This window comes from Gymnoscopelus braueri, assembly GCF_963280865.1.
Source record: "Gymnoscopelus braueri genome assembly, chromosome: 7".
Lineage (NCBI taxonomy): Eukaryota > Metazoa > Chordata > Actinopteri > Myctophiformes > Myctophidae > Gymnoscopelus > Gymnoscopelus braueri.
The window spans coordinates 32,168,549-32,183,580 of NC_137608.1; the positions used below are offsets into that span (position 1 = coordinate 32,168,549).

At 39.1% G+C, this 15,032-nt stretch overlaps 2 protein-coding genes across 2 annotated transcripts; both read left to right on the forward strand.

Moving 5' to 3' along the window:
* The first annotated feature begins 1,209 nt into the window (after nucleotides 1-1,209).
* On the forward strand, nucleotides 1,210-10,178 carry LOC308089275 (serine/threonine-protein phosphatase 2A catalytic subunit beta isoform). Its single transcript, XM_080433903.1, has 8 exons — nucleotides 1,210-1,685; nucleotides 2,599-2,637; nucleotides 2,998-3,168; nucleotides 6,598-6,771; nucleotides 6,937-7,026; nucleotides 7,800-7,961; nucleotides 8,824-8,942; nucleotides 9,238-10,178. Exons 1-8 carry the CDS (start codon nucleotides 1,581-1,583, stop codon nucleotides 9,308-9,310), a joined length of 933 nt encoding a protein of 310 aa, XP_080290029.1. The 5' UTR covers nucleotides 1,210-1,580; the 3' UTR covers nucleotides 9,311-10,178.
* A 444-nt stretch (nucleotides 10,179-10,622) lies between these two features.
* On the forward strand, nucleotides 10,623-13,865 carry shld3 (shieldin complex subunit 3). Its single transcript, XM_080433779.1, has 3 exons — nucleotides 10,623-11,205; nucleotides 11,562-12,241; nucleotides 13,295-13,865. Exons 1-3 carry the CDS (start codon nucleotides 11,007-11,009, stop codon nucleotides 13,496-13,498), a joined length of 1,083 nt encoding a protein of 360 aa, XP_080289905.1. The 5' UTR covers nucleotides 10,623-11,006; the 3' UTR covers nucleotides 13,499-13,865.
* Nucleotides 13,866-15,032: the final 1,167 nt, after the last annotated feature.

The following is a 15,032-nucleotide window of genomic DNA, read 5'->3' on the forward strand; positions in this document are numbered from 1 at the left end:
CGTGACGTAACATGGCAACAGACAGAGGCAAATATTTTTTTGTGCTGCCAAATAAATATCTGCTGATAATTATAAAACAAGTCTAATGTCCAATAATTCATATATTATATTCAGTTAAACATTACTTTAAATTATTATTATTAAATTACAGTACACTCAATTGTTAACTTGTCCTTATCTCACACATATCCAGTATTTGTGTTCCTAAAGGAGTAGGAAGTATTATTATTATTATTATTATTTTAAAATCAATTTCATATTATGCGACCAGCAATTTGTACTTGTCCACGTCCACAAGAACAAATTGCAGTCACAAGCTGATGTCATGTCGTTTACAACAGTAAAGGTCCTAGTATGCTCCCTTGCGGAATGCCACAACTCACTGGAAGGGGCGGGGGGGGGGACAGGGTTCTGTTCACCTCCACCACCTGTTCTCTTAACCTGACGCTTCCAGATCCAAGAAGCTTGTGTCACACATTTGTTTCACAGTATGCTGTCTTGAGAAACGTAGTTACTCAATACCGCCCCCATCTGGCAGAGTCAGGTTACTGTTATCTCCCCTCCAGATAGGATTGCATCCAGTTCACTAATATCAAAAATCTATCAAATCTGATTTCTTTTAGCTTATCAATCAATATAGTCATTTACTGTGTCAAATGCCTTTTGGAGGTCCAGCATGACATGCTGCAGTATTTATCCGCGTCCATCTCATGTTTGGCATGTGTCAGAATTGGGTGTTCTGTAGCCCTGAAACATGACTGTCATACCATGACAGTCATGGTGCCGAGTCCCCCTGGTCTAAAGTTGTGTTCGATTTTTTCACATTGCCATCTCAAGCGTCATGTGAACCATGGCTAGGTGTTCTGAAGCTTTTGGAATTCGTACATTAGTATTTTTTTAAATTTTTTTCCCCCATCAAGATACTTTTCAACCTGTTCATAAACTATTTTTTCCAGAACTTTCGATATAGAACTAAGAATAGAAATAGGACGGTAGTTGCCGGGGTCTAATTTGCTTCCTTTTTTTGTACAGAGGGATTATGCAGTAACCTGCTGCATTCAATCAACAAGCATAACTCAATATCATTTGTTCTCGCGAGATATTGATATTACGAGATCTTTCTCGTTACGTCACGATCAAAAATAACCATTCTTTCTCCCTCCGTACGGTGGCGCTCGTACAGCGGAAAAGGCGGCTGCTGAAGATCCCGTATGTTATTGTAGCTAGGTCCTTTAGCAGGCTGGCTAGCTGCTGTGACGCTGCTACATTCTGCCGCTACCGTCGTGCCGCCGCATCGGGGAACTCCGATTAAACTCGAACCCCCCTTGTGAGAACCGTTCGTCGTGGACGTCTGTAACCGTCGTTTATGTATTTATCATGATAGAAAGTCACTGAACGGGGCGTTATTTGTAGGAATTGACGTGAGTTTGGGAACCGGTTTGGCGGGACTAGATCGGGGCTAACACAATACGACGGAGCTAAAAGGCTAAAAGCAGCTAGCTAACCCGCACCAGGCAGAAATACAACCAGTCGTTTTTACATCAGTTAGGTAGCTAACGCGGCTAGCTTAGCAAGCTGTCATGGAAGGAGACAAGACTTTTACTAAAGAACTAGACCAATGGATCGAACAGCTAAACGAGTGCAAGCAGCTAACGGAAAACCAAGTCAGAACACTCTGCGAAAAGGTATGTGGTGGAGCCCCGATGTGAAAGCCGACATTGGTGACCGAGATGGAGCCGTTTCATTGTGGCCTACATTGTGAGAAAGGGGGGGCGTCTAATTGCTGGGAGGAAGTTAACAGCTAGGCGGCGGTTCCCCGTCCCTTTTTAGAGTCATTCGGGGGATTTGCTATTGGTACTAATCTGTCCACAAATCCACAAGGAAAACTCATTTGATGTATTTCACACTTTAACGCTACATCGAATACACACAGCGTTAACTATTATGATTTTGGTGCAAGATTGGATACAGAATTTAGTGTTTTCCACCAATGTTCAGCAAGTGAACCGGTCCCATTTTCAGCCTGTCTAATAATAGGCCTGCATTTTACACCGCTCCTGATAAAGTGTTGAATATAATGTTTTACCACCCAAAAAGATGCATTCCGTGTGTTAATGCAGTGCAGTACATTGTAACCTGAATACATTGACAAACATTTGAATATAATTTACTAGGTTGCACCATAACAAACTTGCACGTAGCTTATATCCATCGACCTGAAAACGACATAATGTCAGAGACTTGTAGCCTATTTCAGTGGTTTGGTTTGTTAGAATCTGTTTTACATCTGTCCTGGTATTACTGTAGCTGAGTGAAATCGTATTTCCAGCCAGAGCTGTAATGTAAGTTCAAGTTGTGTGACAATGACACCCACCCAAAAAATAGAAATAAAATAATAGATTATAGATATACTACCAGTCAACCAGACTCGGTGAGTTTGTGTTCTCAAAACTTATTTAAGCATAATCGGCCAATATTAAAGGCTATTGATTTTATGGATCAGTTGGGATTTAGAAGAATTCTGTAACAAACATGCTAATGATGCTATTACAACTGATTAAACTGTGTGTGTGCGCGCGCCTGTGTCTGTCCCTCCAGGCCAAGGAGATTCTGACCAAGGAATCCAATGTTCAGGAGGTGAGCATTATCCAAGATGGTTTCCCTTCTGTTCTACTTGTGATACCATTGTAATATGTGTAGGCTCCAGGGTCATAAAACTTGCTGTAAACTAAACTGTGGCTGTAGCACAGATAGCCAGTCTGAATGTTTTCTAACATTCAGATCTGAAGTTTAGAAAAGGTACAGCTGTGTTTTTATTCATACAGAGTAGTTGTTTAAAAAACAACTATATAAAAAGGGAGAATTTGGGCATGTGAGATGCTTATTTAGTTTTTTTTATCTGTTTTGTTTTGAATGCTATTACTACATATATAGATTGTTTTTCTGCCTCTATCTCATCATTTTGCAGCAAAACATAAATCTTTGTTTGTACATCAGGTGAGATGCCCCGTCACTGTGTGTGGGGATGTCCATGGTCAGTTCCATGACCTGATGGAGCTGTTTAAGATTGGAGGAAAGTCTCCTGACACCAACTACCTGTTCATGGGAGACTATGTGGACAGAGGCTACTATTCTGTGGAAACTGTCACACTGCTTGTCACATTAAAGGTACTGTATGCACATTTGTTATGTTTTTGAGTAGTTCATGAGATATTTAATTAGTGTTTGCTGTAGTGAGGTTTTAGGCAATAAAACACGTTTGACTAAGATATATTTAACATTACATGGAATAGTTTTCTTTTTGATGACCTTCATGTTGCATGTAGTGTTCTGCATTCTATTACTGCTGGGGCTAATTTGATTAATAGATGCTCTTTGAGAAATGTTTGTTACATTGGGTGTCATGACTCGTATGACGCACACCACAAAGTCACAACAAATAAAAACGATATCCGTGTCCAGAGCCATATAAGGAGAGTTGTGTCACCTCCGTTCACTTAAGATTTATGACATTTTGAGTCTGTATCTATCAATATTGGGTTCACCCGAGTGAAGGGTCCAACTGTCCAAGATGTCATTGAATAATATTTAGCCCCCACTTGCTGGGGGGGCTTATCCAGAAGTCATTCTTGATAAGACTCACTGTAAAAGGTTATTCATCTTCATTATTTGCCATGAAATGTAAATGGATCCCACTTGCTCCTTAATTGTAAGCCACTCTGGATAAGACTGTAAAATGTTTGTCTTCATTATTTACGAAGAAATGTAAAAAACAAAAAACATCTGCGAAGTGGTTCTGGGAGATCATTTCAATTCTTCAATTTGCTGCCAATCTTAAACACCATTGCATCTTACTAAATAGCCCTTTTTGTCATTTGCATGTCAGGATGTTGCAGTAGTTATTGTCATATTTTGAACACGCATGCGCTACTTGGCACCCTTTGTTGGTATCATTGAGCAATAGTGTGTTGCGTAACAAACCTGTTGAGTAAATGGGTTGGAATCACAGACTGCTTTCTGTCCTAACTTGACTTTGAAACGTACCACTGCAACAGTTAATTAAACTGTGGTGCGCTGTGAGCTTGTAGAATTCCTATTTTGTTCGACACCGTCGTATGACAATACTTTGTTGTATGAAATAGGGCTTAAGTAGTTAATCAGACTAATTGATTTAGTAATGAATCAAAAAAAGTATTTATAGAATAATCGCTATCGAGTTGCAGCCCTAGATACCATTTTGGTGAGTTAGATGACTGTTGCAGAAAGGCTATATTATGTGTATGTTTGTATTATTATACTTTTGAGGACTGTAAATTGATTTACATGGATAACATGCATTCCTAAGTGTTGACCACTACATACATGCCAAACCTTCATTCAACCCTCTTCTAAAATGCTAACTTAAAATAGTCAATTGAAAAGCGACAACCAGCAAAATGTTGTCTTTGGCAAGTATTTTCATCTTTCTATTCTTGAAGACCAGGAGTCTACCCAAGAATAGAAGTATAAGAATACACACTCGCATACAGTCAGAGACTCACCTCTTATAGGACTTTGGGCTGTAGTTAAAGTGATCATCCCAATTACTGTGCTAGATTTAGCATTCACGGTTATTAACATGGCTATTGGTCATTTTGTATTGTCATGCACCTGCAATACAGCTGTGGCAACATTGAAGGTAGTATGAGGAGCAGTACGGGAGACTGGGGACAAAAGTAACAGGGGGCAAAAGTAACACGCACAATAACTCTAATTAGAATTAAGCTAGAGGGGTGAGACTTCTTGTGCACATGCTCAGTAGGGTCCTCTCTCTGCCTATGGAAGGATAGAATGATCATTTCATCTCAGTAGTTTTCAACAAAAAAATGATTTTGAGGTGTAAATGTAAATTTTTGAGTGTACGGTATTTTCCTTCTGCTGTCTAAAGATAAGATGTCAGCTAATTTAAACTTGGATGAATTGTATCTATGTTATTGGTCACAAATTAACGTCAGCAGCCTATGCTTAGTATAGGTGTTTCTAGCTAGAATATGGGATTTTATCATGGTTGCCCCATCGGGGGCAATTGTAACAAAATGACCGGGGTCAATTGTAACAATGTGTTTTCAATGCAAGCAGATTTTGTCTGGGATTTCATACTTTTATGTTAGTAAATGAACATATTTCACTAAATGTCACTACATTTCGAAGTAAAAATACATTTAAATAAAAAATAGACATACATTTGAAAAAACAAAATTGAAAAATAAAATAATTCGAATAAAAATACAAAATAATTGTAATTATGTATATAAAACATTCGTAAGTAGAACTGTTCAATTATAGAAAATACATATTACTTAGTGATGTGCTTTTATTTGAGATAAAGTGTATTAATATGACTTATTTTTACAGTGTTACAATTGCCCCCAACCACTGTTACAACTGCCCCCGTCACGGGGGCAATTGTAACACTGTGACTCATTGCATTCAAATGAATATTTTAGTCTTGTCCTTATTAGTGAAAGCTTAAATTTTTTATTATTAATTAGGGCACATATATATGTTTCTTATAGCAAAAGATGACTAGGATATTTCAAGTAGTCTGTGAATTATGAAGGCAAATACAAAAAGTGTTACTTTTGTCCCTGGTCTCCCTACATCTAAAATCATAGAAGTCCTGTGCAATATGGCCCCATAATAATAATATTAATACACGTTATGTAGCATGAGTCAAAAACTAAAGTTGAAGTTGTTCGGTGTGGGCCCTGGGGACAGTGCTCGAGTTATGTGAGCGAGTCAGACACACACACACACACACACACACACACACACACACACACACACACACACACACACTTCATGCATTTATAGATGGATTACTGATATGTCCATGAATGTTTGTAACATTTATTTATCTAGTTGATCTCAAAGTATGGGTGTTTGATTACAACAATATTAAACGGTACGATTAAAATGTTTCCACAATCAGCGTTTTCTGAGAGTGAGTGAAGTGCACATTCTATTGTTTGCAGTTATATACCTTATTTTATACTCAGCAGTATATTGGTGTTGCTTGCTAAATGGAACAGATTTATAAGCCCACCACATTGTGATGCTACACAATGGTAGCTTTCAGAGTTGTTCTTTTTCCTCATAAACATAGTTCCCTCCCCCTGTTTACGGTGTGGCTCTGCAGGAGTCTAGTGGCAGTGTAGCACAGGATGACAACACAGACGAGTTGTTACATAAAAATAATTTGACGTCGGTAAAATGGATTAACTGGTTTTGATTTTCAACAACAGTTGAATTATAGCCTGATATATTTAGTCAAACAACAATGTTGTTGTAGCCCAACAATGTAATTAGAAGATTTCAGTATGAACCATATTGATTTTTGTTGGCCCATTACCTTTCCTTTAGCGCCACCCTTTGGCCAGAAGCAGCACAACCTCTTAACCGCAAGCAGGGCTTTTAGACGCTTAGTCTTATTTATATTAACAGCAATATTTCCAATTGTCCAAACTTTATGGCTAAATGGAATGTTTCCTCTTTTATGTTCTTAAAACCCTCCCATCTGTTTCTCCTTCCAATCTGTTTCTCTGCCTGCCACTCCAGGTGCGTTTCCAGGAACGAATCACTATCCTTCGTGGAAATCATGAGTCGCGGCAGATCACACAGGTGTATGGCTTCTATGATGAGTGTCTGAGGAAGTACGGAAATGCCAACGTCTGGAAATACTTCACAGACCTGTTTGACTACCTGCCACTCACGGCCCTAGTAGACGGACAGGTGAGGGATAGAAGGGCAGATATGTACCCGTTTGTTTATCTTCTGCTTTCTGACAAATTAGATGGACTTTTGAGGGTCTGTGTGTCTGTTCGCATATGTTTATTTCATGTGAGCCTGTGTTCTATAACATAAATAATAATAATATATATAACTCTCTCTTGGTAGATTTTCTGTCTCCATGGAGGCCTGTCTCCCTCCATAGACACTCTGGATCACATACGAGCACTGGACCGCCTGCAAGAGGTCCCACATGAGGTACAGAATTAGTATCGACTACAAATAAACACAGAATACACTATGGCTGCAACTATTAATTATTTTCGTAGTCATTATTCCATTAATTCTTTTTTCGGATTAATCAAATAATCTTTGAGTGTCTTTGTATGTAGCTTAAGCCCTATTTTATACTTTGGTGTACAACGGTGTTGTGCGAAAATAAAAGATCTACAAGCACCCATCGCATTGATTTGCGATGTGGTCGGTTGTGAGCGTGTAGATGTGCTGTTTTTGAAAATTGATTATAATCCATTAAATTGATTAGTTCAATGAACTATTGCAACACTAGAATACACATATTGCCTGCAAGATGAGGTACAGAATTGAGTACCCACTAGATATAAACACATAGGCAGAATACACGCACATATACACATTGCCTGCAAGAGGTCACAAATGAGGTAGGGATGTAACGGTTAGTGACAGCGAAGTGCAGAGCCCAGCAATGACTAAAATAATGTTATAAAAGTTATAATACAAGTGGACACCCCCACACACACAGAGATGAGATAGTAGGTGCTCTGATTCACAGCAGACACTAAACACACTGATCTCTTTGTTGATAGAACAAACGGATATAAATGAGTCTTTGACATTTAATGACACATTCCCACATATCCATAGATGCACAAAAATTAACAATGATACTGATAAGCTAAATAAAATACATTATTGGACCATTTCCCCCACTTTCCTCCCCACCACCTCCGTTTTGTTTTGTAACGATCACTAATCTCTCTCTCCCTTCGCAGGGTCCTATGTGTGACTTGTTGTGGTCAGATCCTGATGACCGTGGTGGTTGGGGCATTTCCCCCCGTGGTGCTGGCTACACCTTTGGCCAGGACATTTCTGAAACCTTCAACCATGCCAACGGCCTCACCCTGGTATCCCGTGCCCACCAGCTTGTCATGGAGGTATGACAGGGACATCCCTCTTTTGTTATTGTGGGAGCATAGGGCTTGATTCTTTCATATCATTAATGTTGACTCGTCACTTTTCTACTTCTCTTTTTCTCATGTATACTAATATACTGTAGGTTATACTGTAATTTACATGCTGCCTGTTGGTGTTTTATAATAAGTTCTACAATATAAATAAGTGACCCTGAAAGGGGGTATTGTCCTACTATTTAACTACTTCTACATCTATGAAACAAAGGTGGTTCAGTTTTACAAAAAACATTTTCGGCTACACACCTACCTTTAGCATGCATTTCAGCCACTGACTACATATAAATTATTATTAGGAAGACTGTTGTGACCTAACAAGGGAGAAATAATGGCTTGTTCAAACTGCTATTTCATCACAAGCTTGTGAAGAGTACCAGTTTCATGTTTGTACATCACTTGACTATTCACTTTGCAATTTTAGACCTATATATATATATATATATATATATATATATATATATATAATTTTTTAAATTACATACTTGTAATACTTGAGAATATTAGCTTCAGAGTTGGCTGGAACACAAAGCTAGCATGTCTAGTGCCTTGCTGCTAACAAGCATTCTTGACTTAATTTGTAGGCGCCACAGAGTAAAATTAAAAACTGGAAGATAGTCGCTAGCAACACTTGCTTTTCAGTATTTGGAACTCCAGTTCCAAATACTGTAGTTATATAGGATACTAATTATATAAGCTTAAAATAGACAATCTTGCCCTTACATTACATTTTACAACAAAATCCCACTTAAGACAACTTGTTTATTGTTATATAATAAGAGGTTAAATGTTCTATTTTACATTTTCTGTATTTTACATTTTCTACTAGGGTTATAACTGGGGCCATGATAAGAACGTGGTAACCATCTTCAGTGCTCCCAACTACTGCTATCGCTGTGGCAACCAAGCAGCCATCATGGAACTGGACGATACCCTCAAATACTCGTTGTAAGTAGTAGAGAGCGTCTAGTCAGTCAAGGCTGAGTAGACCTTAGCCTTTGTTTACAAAACATTTACCTGAAAGCAGAGTCGAAGAAGTGCTTCATAAAGGCATTGAAACCATTTATGGTGAAACATATTGACTCCCTGACTGGCCCCATGAACTAATGTTGACTCATGTATCGATGGTGTTGGTTTCTTTGTAAAGCCATCTCTCAGTTGTGCCTTTTTATAAAGGCCTTATTAATGGACAGAAGTACATTTTCACCACCTCAACCGTATGTTTTTCTTTTCCCACCCATAGCCTTCAGTTTGACCCTGCCCCGCGCCGTGGTGAGCCCCATGTGACCAGACGCACTCCTGACTACTTCCTGTGAATGTCCAAAGCCATCCCTGTCAATCATCCACAAAGCAACACCCACCCTCTCCCCTACTCCTACACTGGGGAAAAAACAATACTGTACCAGGGATAATATAAACCTAAACTGATCGGCCTGATGAACAGATTATTAAAATGAAAAGAAAAAAGAAAGAAATAAAAAAGAACAACAGCGCCCTCTCCAGTTGTGTTTAGAAATATGCTGTCATAATGCTGTGCTTGTGGAGATGAAAAAAGACAAAGACAAAAAAAAACACACACACACAACGAAATGTTAAAGATTTATTGTTTTATTTTCTTTTTTGTTTTAATACATGTTCGAAAATGTTTGACAAATGATACAACTACCAACGTGGACCAAATGTGCCATATTATGATCCTTTACGACATGTACGACTCGCAAGGTTTTTTCCTTTTTGTTTTCTTTTTTTTCTTAGAACAGCAATATAACTCAACCTACCTGACATCATCACATCACATCTCATTCATGGCATATGTGCTTTTTTCCGTTGCAAGTTATTACAAAAAGAGAGGATTGCTTAAAGTAGTACAGCTGTTATTTTTAGCTCTCTGGTCTGCAGCTGGCAGTCATCTCAGCAACTACATACTGTAATTTGAATAAGAGACAACGGACGTATGAATAAAATGTCCTATTGACAAACTACCGGGCTGTACTTGACTTTATTTGTATAACTTGGTTTAATGGTACAATGCTGGAACATAATGTACATGTGGTTAAAATTCTACAAAAAACGTAAAACACCAAAAGATTAATTTACGGCTTTCATTTTGTCTTTTTAACAAGTTGGCCCAATATGTGACTGCTCATCTCTCAGATATTAAATAAATGTTTTCCTTTATATTTATCGTGACTCATGTTGTGTTAATTGTAGATCAGTCAATACAACTTTTTTGGGGAGGCAATTGGTGTTCTAATGTTTATGCCTGCCTAGTGTTATACACTACCATAATTTGAATACAGCTGAAATATTTGAGGACTTTTTTAAAACCACTTAAACCTCAGCATTGGCATTGTGGGGAAAGGTTTCGCTGAAAATAACAGATGCGTTTTGCATTGTGAGCTTGTCGATCGGCTATTTTCAGCAAAAGCTTTACCCACAACAGAAAAGACACTATGAGCTGAGGGACTCCGGTTACCCATGTGGGGTTTAGGGGGGAGGGGGGGTTCTAACTTCTATTCTAGGGAATCCCATTCATAGAGCTCAGCTCAGCCCATGAGCCGAGAAGATTCAATAGTTCAACTCTACTATCGCGAGATTGCGAGCGACGAGACGTAAATATAGCTTTAGCATAGCCCAGCGCCATGTTTTCAAATGCATGTAAGAAGTGGATTGCTGTTTAAGCTCCCCGATGATAGATTTCTAATGGATACACAACCGAGCCATCATTTGATGGTATGTACTTAACATGAGCCCCCAATTAATTGATAGTGACAGATCAGATCAATACAGCAAGCAACAGTGACCAAAAGTCTAGCAAACGTTAGCTAGTTAAAATGCTATTACTAGCTGTTACTGCTACCAGTAACCAAGCATATTTAAAACATGACTTGTAGAGCTTGTAATAAGGAGTATACGTGTTATCTTCGATTTTACTATCACTCATCAGTTCCACAAAACAAAGTCAACCACAGCATGAAGAGGAAAATATCACAGTTGATACACTGAGCCTCTATGGAGGATGTGGTTCTGTATTACAAGTCTGCCGAAGCTGCCAATGAGCCTGAGGTGAACAGTCTGTTGCTGAAGACAGAGGGAGCTCTGAAGACTTTCCCCTGTCGGGTTCCTCCTGTGTTCAGCCCCTGGTTTCCCTCTGCTGGAGACCACTGGTTGCCCATCAGACCTTCCAAACCCGCTCCCGTCCTCAGCCCAGGTCAGGGTCTTGATTGAAAGATGTAAAGCTAGATTGTTTACCGTGTAGCATCTAAGCCAGTGGTTCTCAAACTTTTTAATTTGACTCAGAGTGAACAAATTTGTTTCCATTTGTACACTCTGAGTCTCAGGCCTATGTCATAGACCTGTAAGGGTCCATTTGAAACCCCTTCAAGGAACCCTGAGGACCCCACTTTGAGAACCACTGACTGATCTAAGCTATATTTATATTTTTCACTATCATAATTGTTTCATGGTTTTATTATTAAGTAACAAAGCTACAGTATAGTCTGTGTGAAAAACATTGGGCTGAATCTTTTTAACAGTGTATTTGAAATTATGTATTTCCCCCCATAGCTAACGTCCAGGAAGGCCTAGGAAACCTCCCAGCATTCTCTACAACCATTATAGATCTCCCCTGTACCTTCCATGCTGAAACATGTCTGGATTTAGCCCCAGGCAAACAACGATCTATACAGGCAACTCACCAAAAAAACAAGGATGTCATTGAAAGACACCATGATTTGACCCCAGCCTCAAACCATGGAAGACACAGACAAAGACTATACAAAGACCCCAACACACAGACAAAGTCTATACCACGAACACCAGAGAAACTACAAAAAATTAAAGATGGCATCTTCATTACTGGAAATTCACCAAAGCCTAGCACACAGGCACCCCTCTCTAGACTGTCATTGGCAAATTGTGAACCACAAATTCTCAAAGATGGTGTCAACACCACCGAGGACTTTGGAAGACCAGACGCAAACACACAAACAGAATCTACCAGACCATTGCCTGAACAATTGCAACCAAAGGAACTTGAAGACAGACATCCCCTTAGCTCGGAGGGAGAGCTCATAAGGTCATGGAGTGTACCTGTATTTGTACAGAGTGGTGGTTTGCCCCAGAGCTCTCAGAGTCTCTCCAATCAGTTCTGCAGGGTGGTGGGGTCCCACAGGCTCCACCTGCATCAAAGGGCAAAATTGGTGGTGTCCGACCACAACTGTGGGGTGGCAGGAGACATAGAACAGGTCAGTTTATTTTAGTTTTCTTTATAATCATATTTACCCTATGGTGTTTTAGAAACATTTGTCTGTAAGAGTGATAAACAAGACCTCAGCGGCCTTCATATCGAACAGAGTTCCTCATGGACTGAGTGAGTAATTATTCTTCCATGTTTGTGTTGCTATGAATGGAAATGTATAGTGTATATATTAGATATATTTATTTACACGGTTTGTGTGCATTGGAATGTCCACTAACTGGCCCACTGACTAACCCCAGGTCAGTAGATTACTAATCTCTCAAGAACAGATTCTGCTCTGCGAGAGATAGTACAAACAGCAGAGGGCGCTGTTTTTCATTCTCACTGGCTCTGGGTTCCCAGATTGGTAGATTACTAATATTGCAAATGTCCATCCCTGCCAAAAGGTGCACAGTAGAGTCTAAACTTCCTACGACCTTTTATGCCATCAGATTTGAATTAGCACTGATTATTTTACTGTGTATATGTCCATTGCCCTGGGATGTTCTGGTGGTTGTCAGGCACAGGCTTAGTCACAGAGTCATGGGTTTGACATCTAGCTCATGATGAGATTGATGACCACCAGTGGTTTAGGGTTATGAATGTGTCATCATATGACGTGACAGCTCTCCCTTCACCCCATATTTCCTATCAGTTGCCATAGCATGTACTGTCCAATACAGCATAACTTCCTGAAAAAGAAACTTAGAAAAAGGGGAAGTGTTTGCATAACTTCCTGCCATGGTAAAATCTTTCATACCTTTAATGATTTATATCTATCTGATCCCCTTACAGTATATGCAGTGATTTACAACCACCCATATAATCTATTAGCTGTTTCTCATGGAAAGTTTTAAAGAGTAAAGTGGAAGAAACTAGCCAATAAAATACATAATTTTATTTTCTTCCTCCTACCCCTGCGTATTCTTCTACTCATTTCAATATCCCAGTGAAATAATTAATATATGAATCATCTATATCAATGAATCTGCTCCTCCTGCTTACTTCTCCCTCTCTGTGTCCTTTATCTTCTTAGTGACCTGTTTGTGATCTTTTACAGGTATGGAGACAGTTAAGTCGGGCTGTCAGAAGCCGTAAGCTGCCAACGTGTAATGCCAACATCCAGAGAGCACTTGCTCAAATCTGGGTCTTCTGTGACATTCTCTATTGTGAACACGTAGGGAAATACATCAAAGAGGAATTCAGACTGACTGGGAAAATAACTCTATCAGTACACAAACTGGGAGACATTTTCAGCTTCTGAGAGACATACAATACAGTATAGCTTGGTCGTAAGACGGGAGGCCTTGGTGCTGTATATAAATGATCGATTGGCAAGTTCACTTGCAATGTAATTAATTCAAAGGTAAATGGTAAAGTAAAACAGATTCCTTCAACCACTCCTTTTAACAATAAAAAAACAAAAACGTTTCGACAAAATCAAAACAAAACACCAACCAAGAGAAGCTCTTCAGAGCCACAATCTTTGTACCGCAATCATTGCAATTCATGAATGTTGTGTATACTACAAACTGCAAAAACACGCCATTTTATTTTTCTATTTTATTTAATGTAAAATGTGAACAATATTTGTTATGAAATTTGTGAATATGTATATTTTATTGTGTGCAATAAACCAGTGGTTCATTTTAACATCTCAATGTTTATCATTATTATGCAAATCTAAGAATGAATGCATTTCCATGAATTGTGGGAATTATGTACAGCTTTTAGCTCTGAACTGGAGATATTTCTGCAGATTTGCAATTCTGAATAAGCAGTCTGGTCTGCACTAGCCTCGGAAACCCATGCTTTTTTTTTTAGGTCTGCACTGGATAGGCCTATTTCCTGGCATGGAACAGGACTCAGATGACCCAGTTGAAATTGATGAACATGGGTTCAGTTTACTTCCTGGCAGACTGTTATGCTGAATGTTTGAATAAATCTTATAGTCAGAATGGTCTGGTTTAGTTCAAGTCAGCTTGTGTGTCCTAGTCCCAGGCCAGTTGTAATGGTTAGAGCTGGTGTTCTGGGGTACCAGGTATATTTCAGATAGGCTACTACAGATGCTGCGGTTACAACTAACAATGAATAGATTATTATATTATATGCAAATAGATAGCAAATTGCGTTGCTTTTCATTACCCAATACAACATTTATCGCCAGGGTTGTGAAACTGTCTAATCTGGGTAACTAAGCTTCATCCCCTGATTGTAGGTCAGCTCACAAGAGACACCGCAGACAGTAACTACAACCATCACCCCACACACACACACACACACACACACACACACACACACACACACACAGTACCCAGACATGAGGAAGAGAGAAAGGAGGATAGGGGGTAGGGGGTATAAGTGCATTATAGCAAAAAGGAGATGTAGCGGAATGAGAGAGAGAATGATTGGGGGCAAGTTGCAGTGTAGCTGACAATAGATTGGGAGTGGAATTAGGAATGAGCATATTCTATGTTCTTTAAATTTCTCTTTAAAATGGATTACATACTGAGTAAAGAGGATGTAATGTAATATGACCCTAACGAATGACAGTGATTATGTAGGCTATAGCTTGTTCTTAACACTGTAGTGAGCCTGCAGCAATCACATGATGTGGACAGTCTATAAATGTCACTTCATACACACAGACAGTGTATGCATAATTCCCCTAAGCCAACACTAGGAGTGTACAAAGTCATTTTGAAAAGAGATTCTTGAATATGGCAAGGACTAAATGGGCATGAATGGATACAGTATAATGCAGTGCCAGGCCTTTGTTGCTGTGCAGAGCGGCTCTT

What these genes read in the sequence shown, in the direction of transcription:
- LOC308089275 (XM_080433903.1), top strand. Translation starts at nt 1,581, where the DNA reads ATGGAAGGAGACAAGACTTTTACTAAAGAACTAGACCAATGGATCGAA. An exon ending in TCAGAACACTCTGCGAAAAG is followed by an intron (nt 1,686 to 2,598) that starts GTATGTGGTGGA and finishes CTGTCCCTCCAG; the next exon opens with GCCAAGGAGATTCTGACCAA. An exon ending in TGCAAGAGGTCCCACATGAG is followed by an intron (nt 7,027 to 7,799) that starts GTACAGAATTAG and finishes CTCCCTTCGCAG; the next exon opens with GGTCCTATGTGTGACTTGTT.
- shld3 (XM_080433779.1), top strand. Translation starts at nt 11,007, where the DNA reads ATGGAGGATGTGGTTCTGTATTACAAGTCTGCCGAAGCTGCCAATGAG. An exon ending in CGCTCCCGTCCTCAGCCCAG is followed by an intron (nt 11,206 to 11,561) that starts GTCAGGGTCTTG and finishes TTCCCCCCATAG; the next exon opens with CTAACGTCCAGGAAGGCCTA. An exon ending in TGGCAGGAGACATAGAACAG is followed by an intron (nt 12,242 to 13,294) that starts GTCAGTTTATTT and finishes GATCTTTTACAG; the next exon opens with GTATGGAGACAGTTAAGTCG.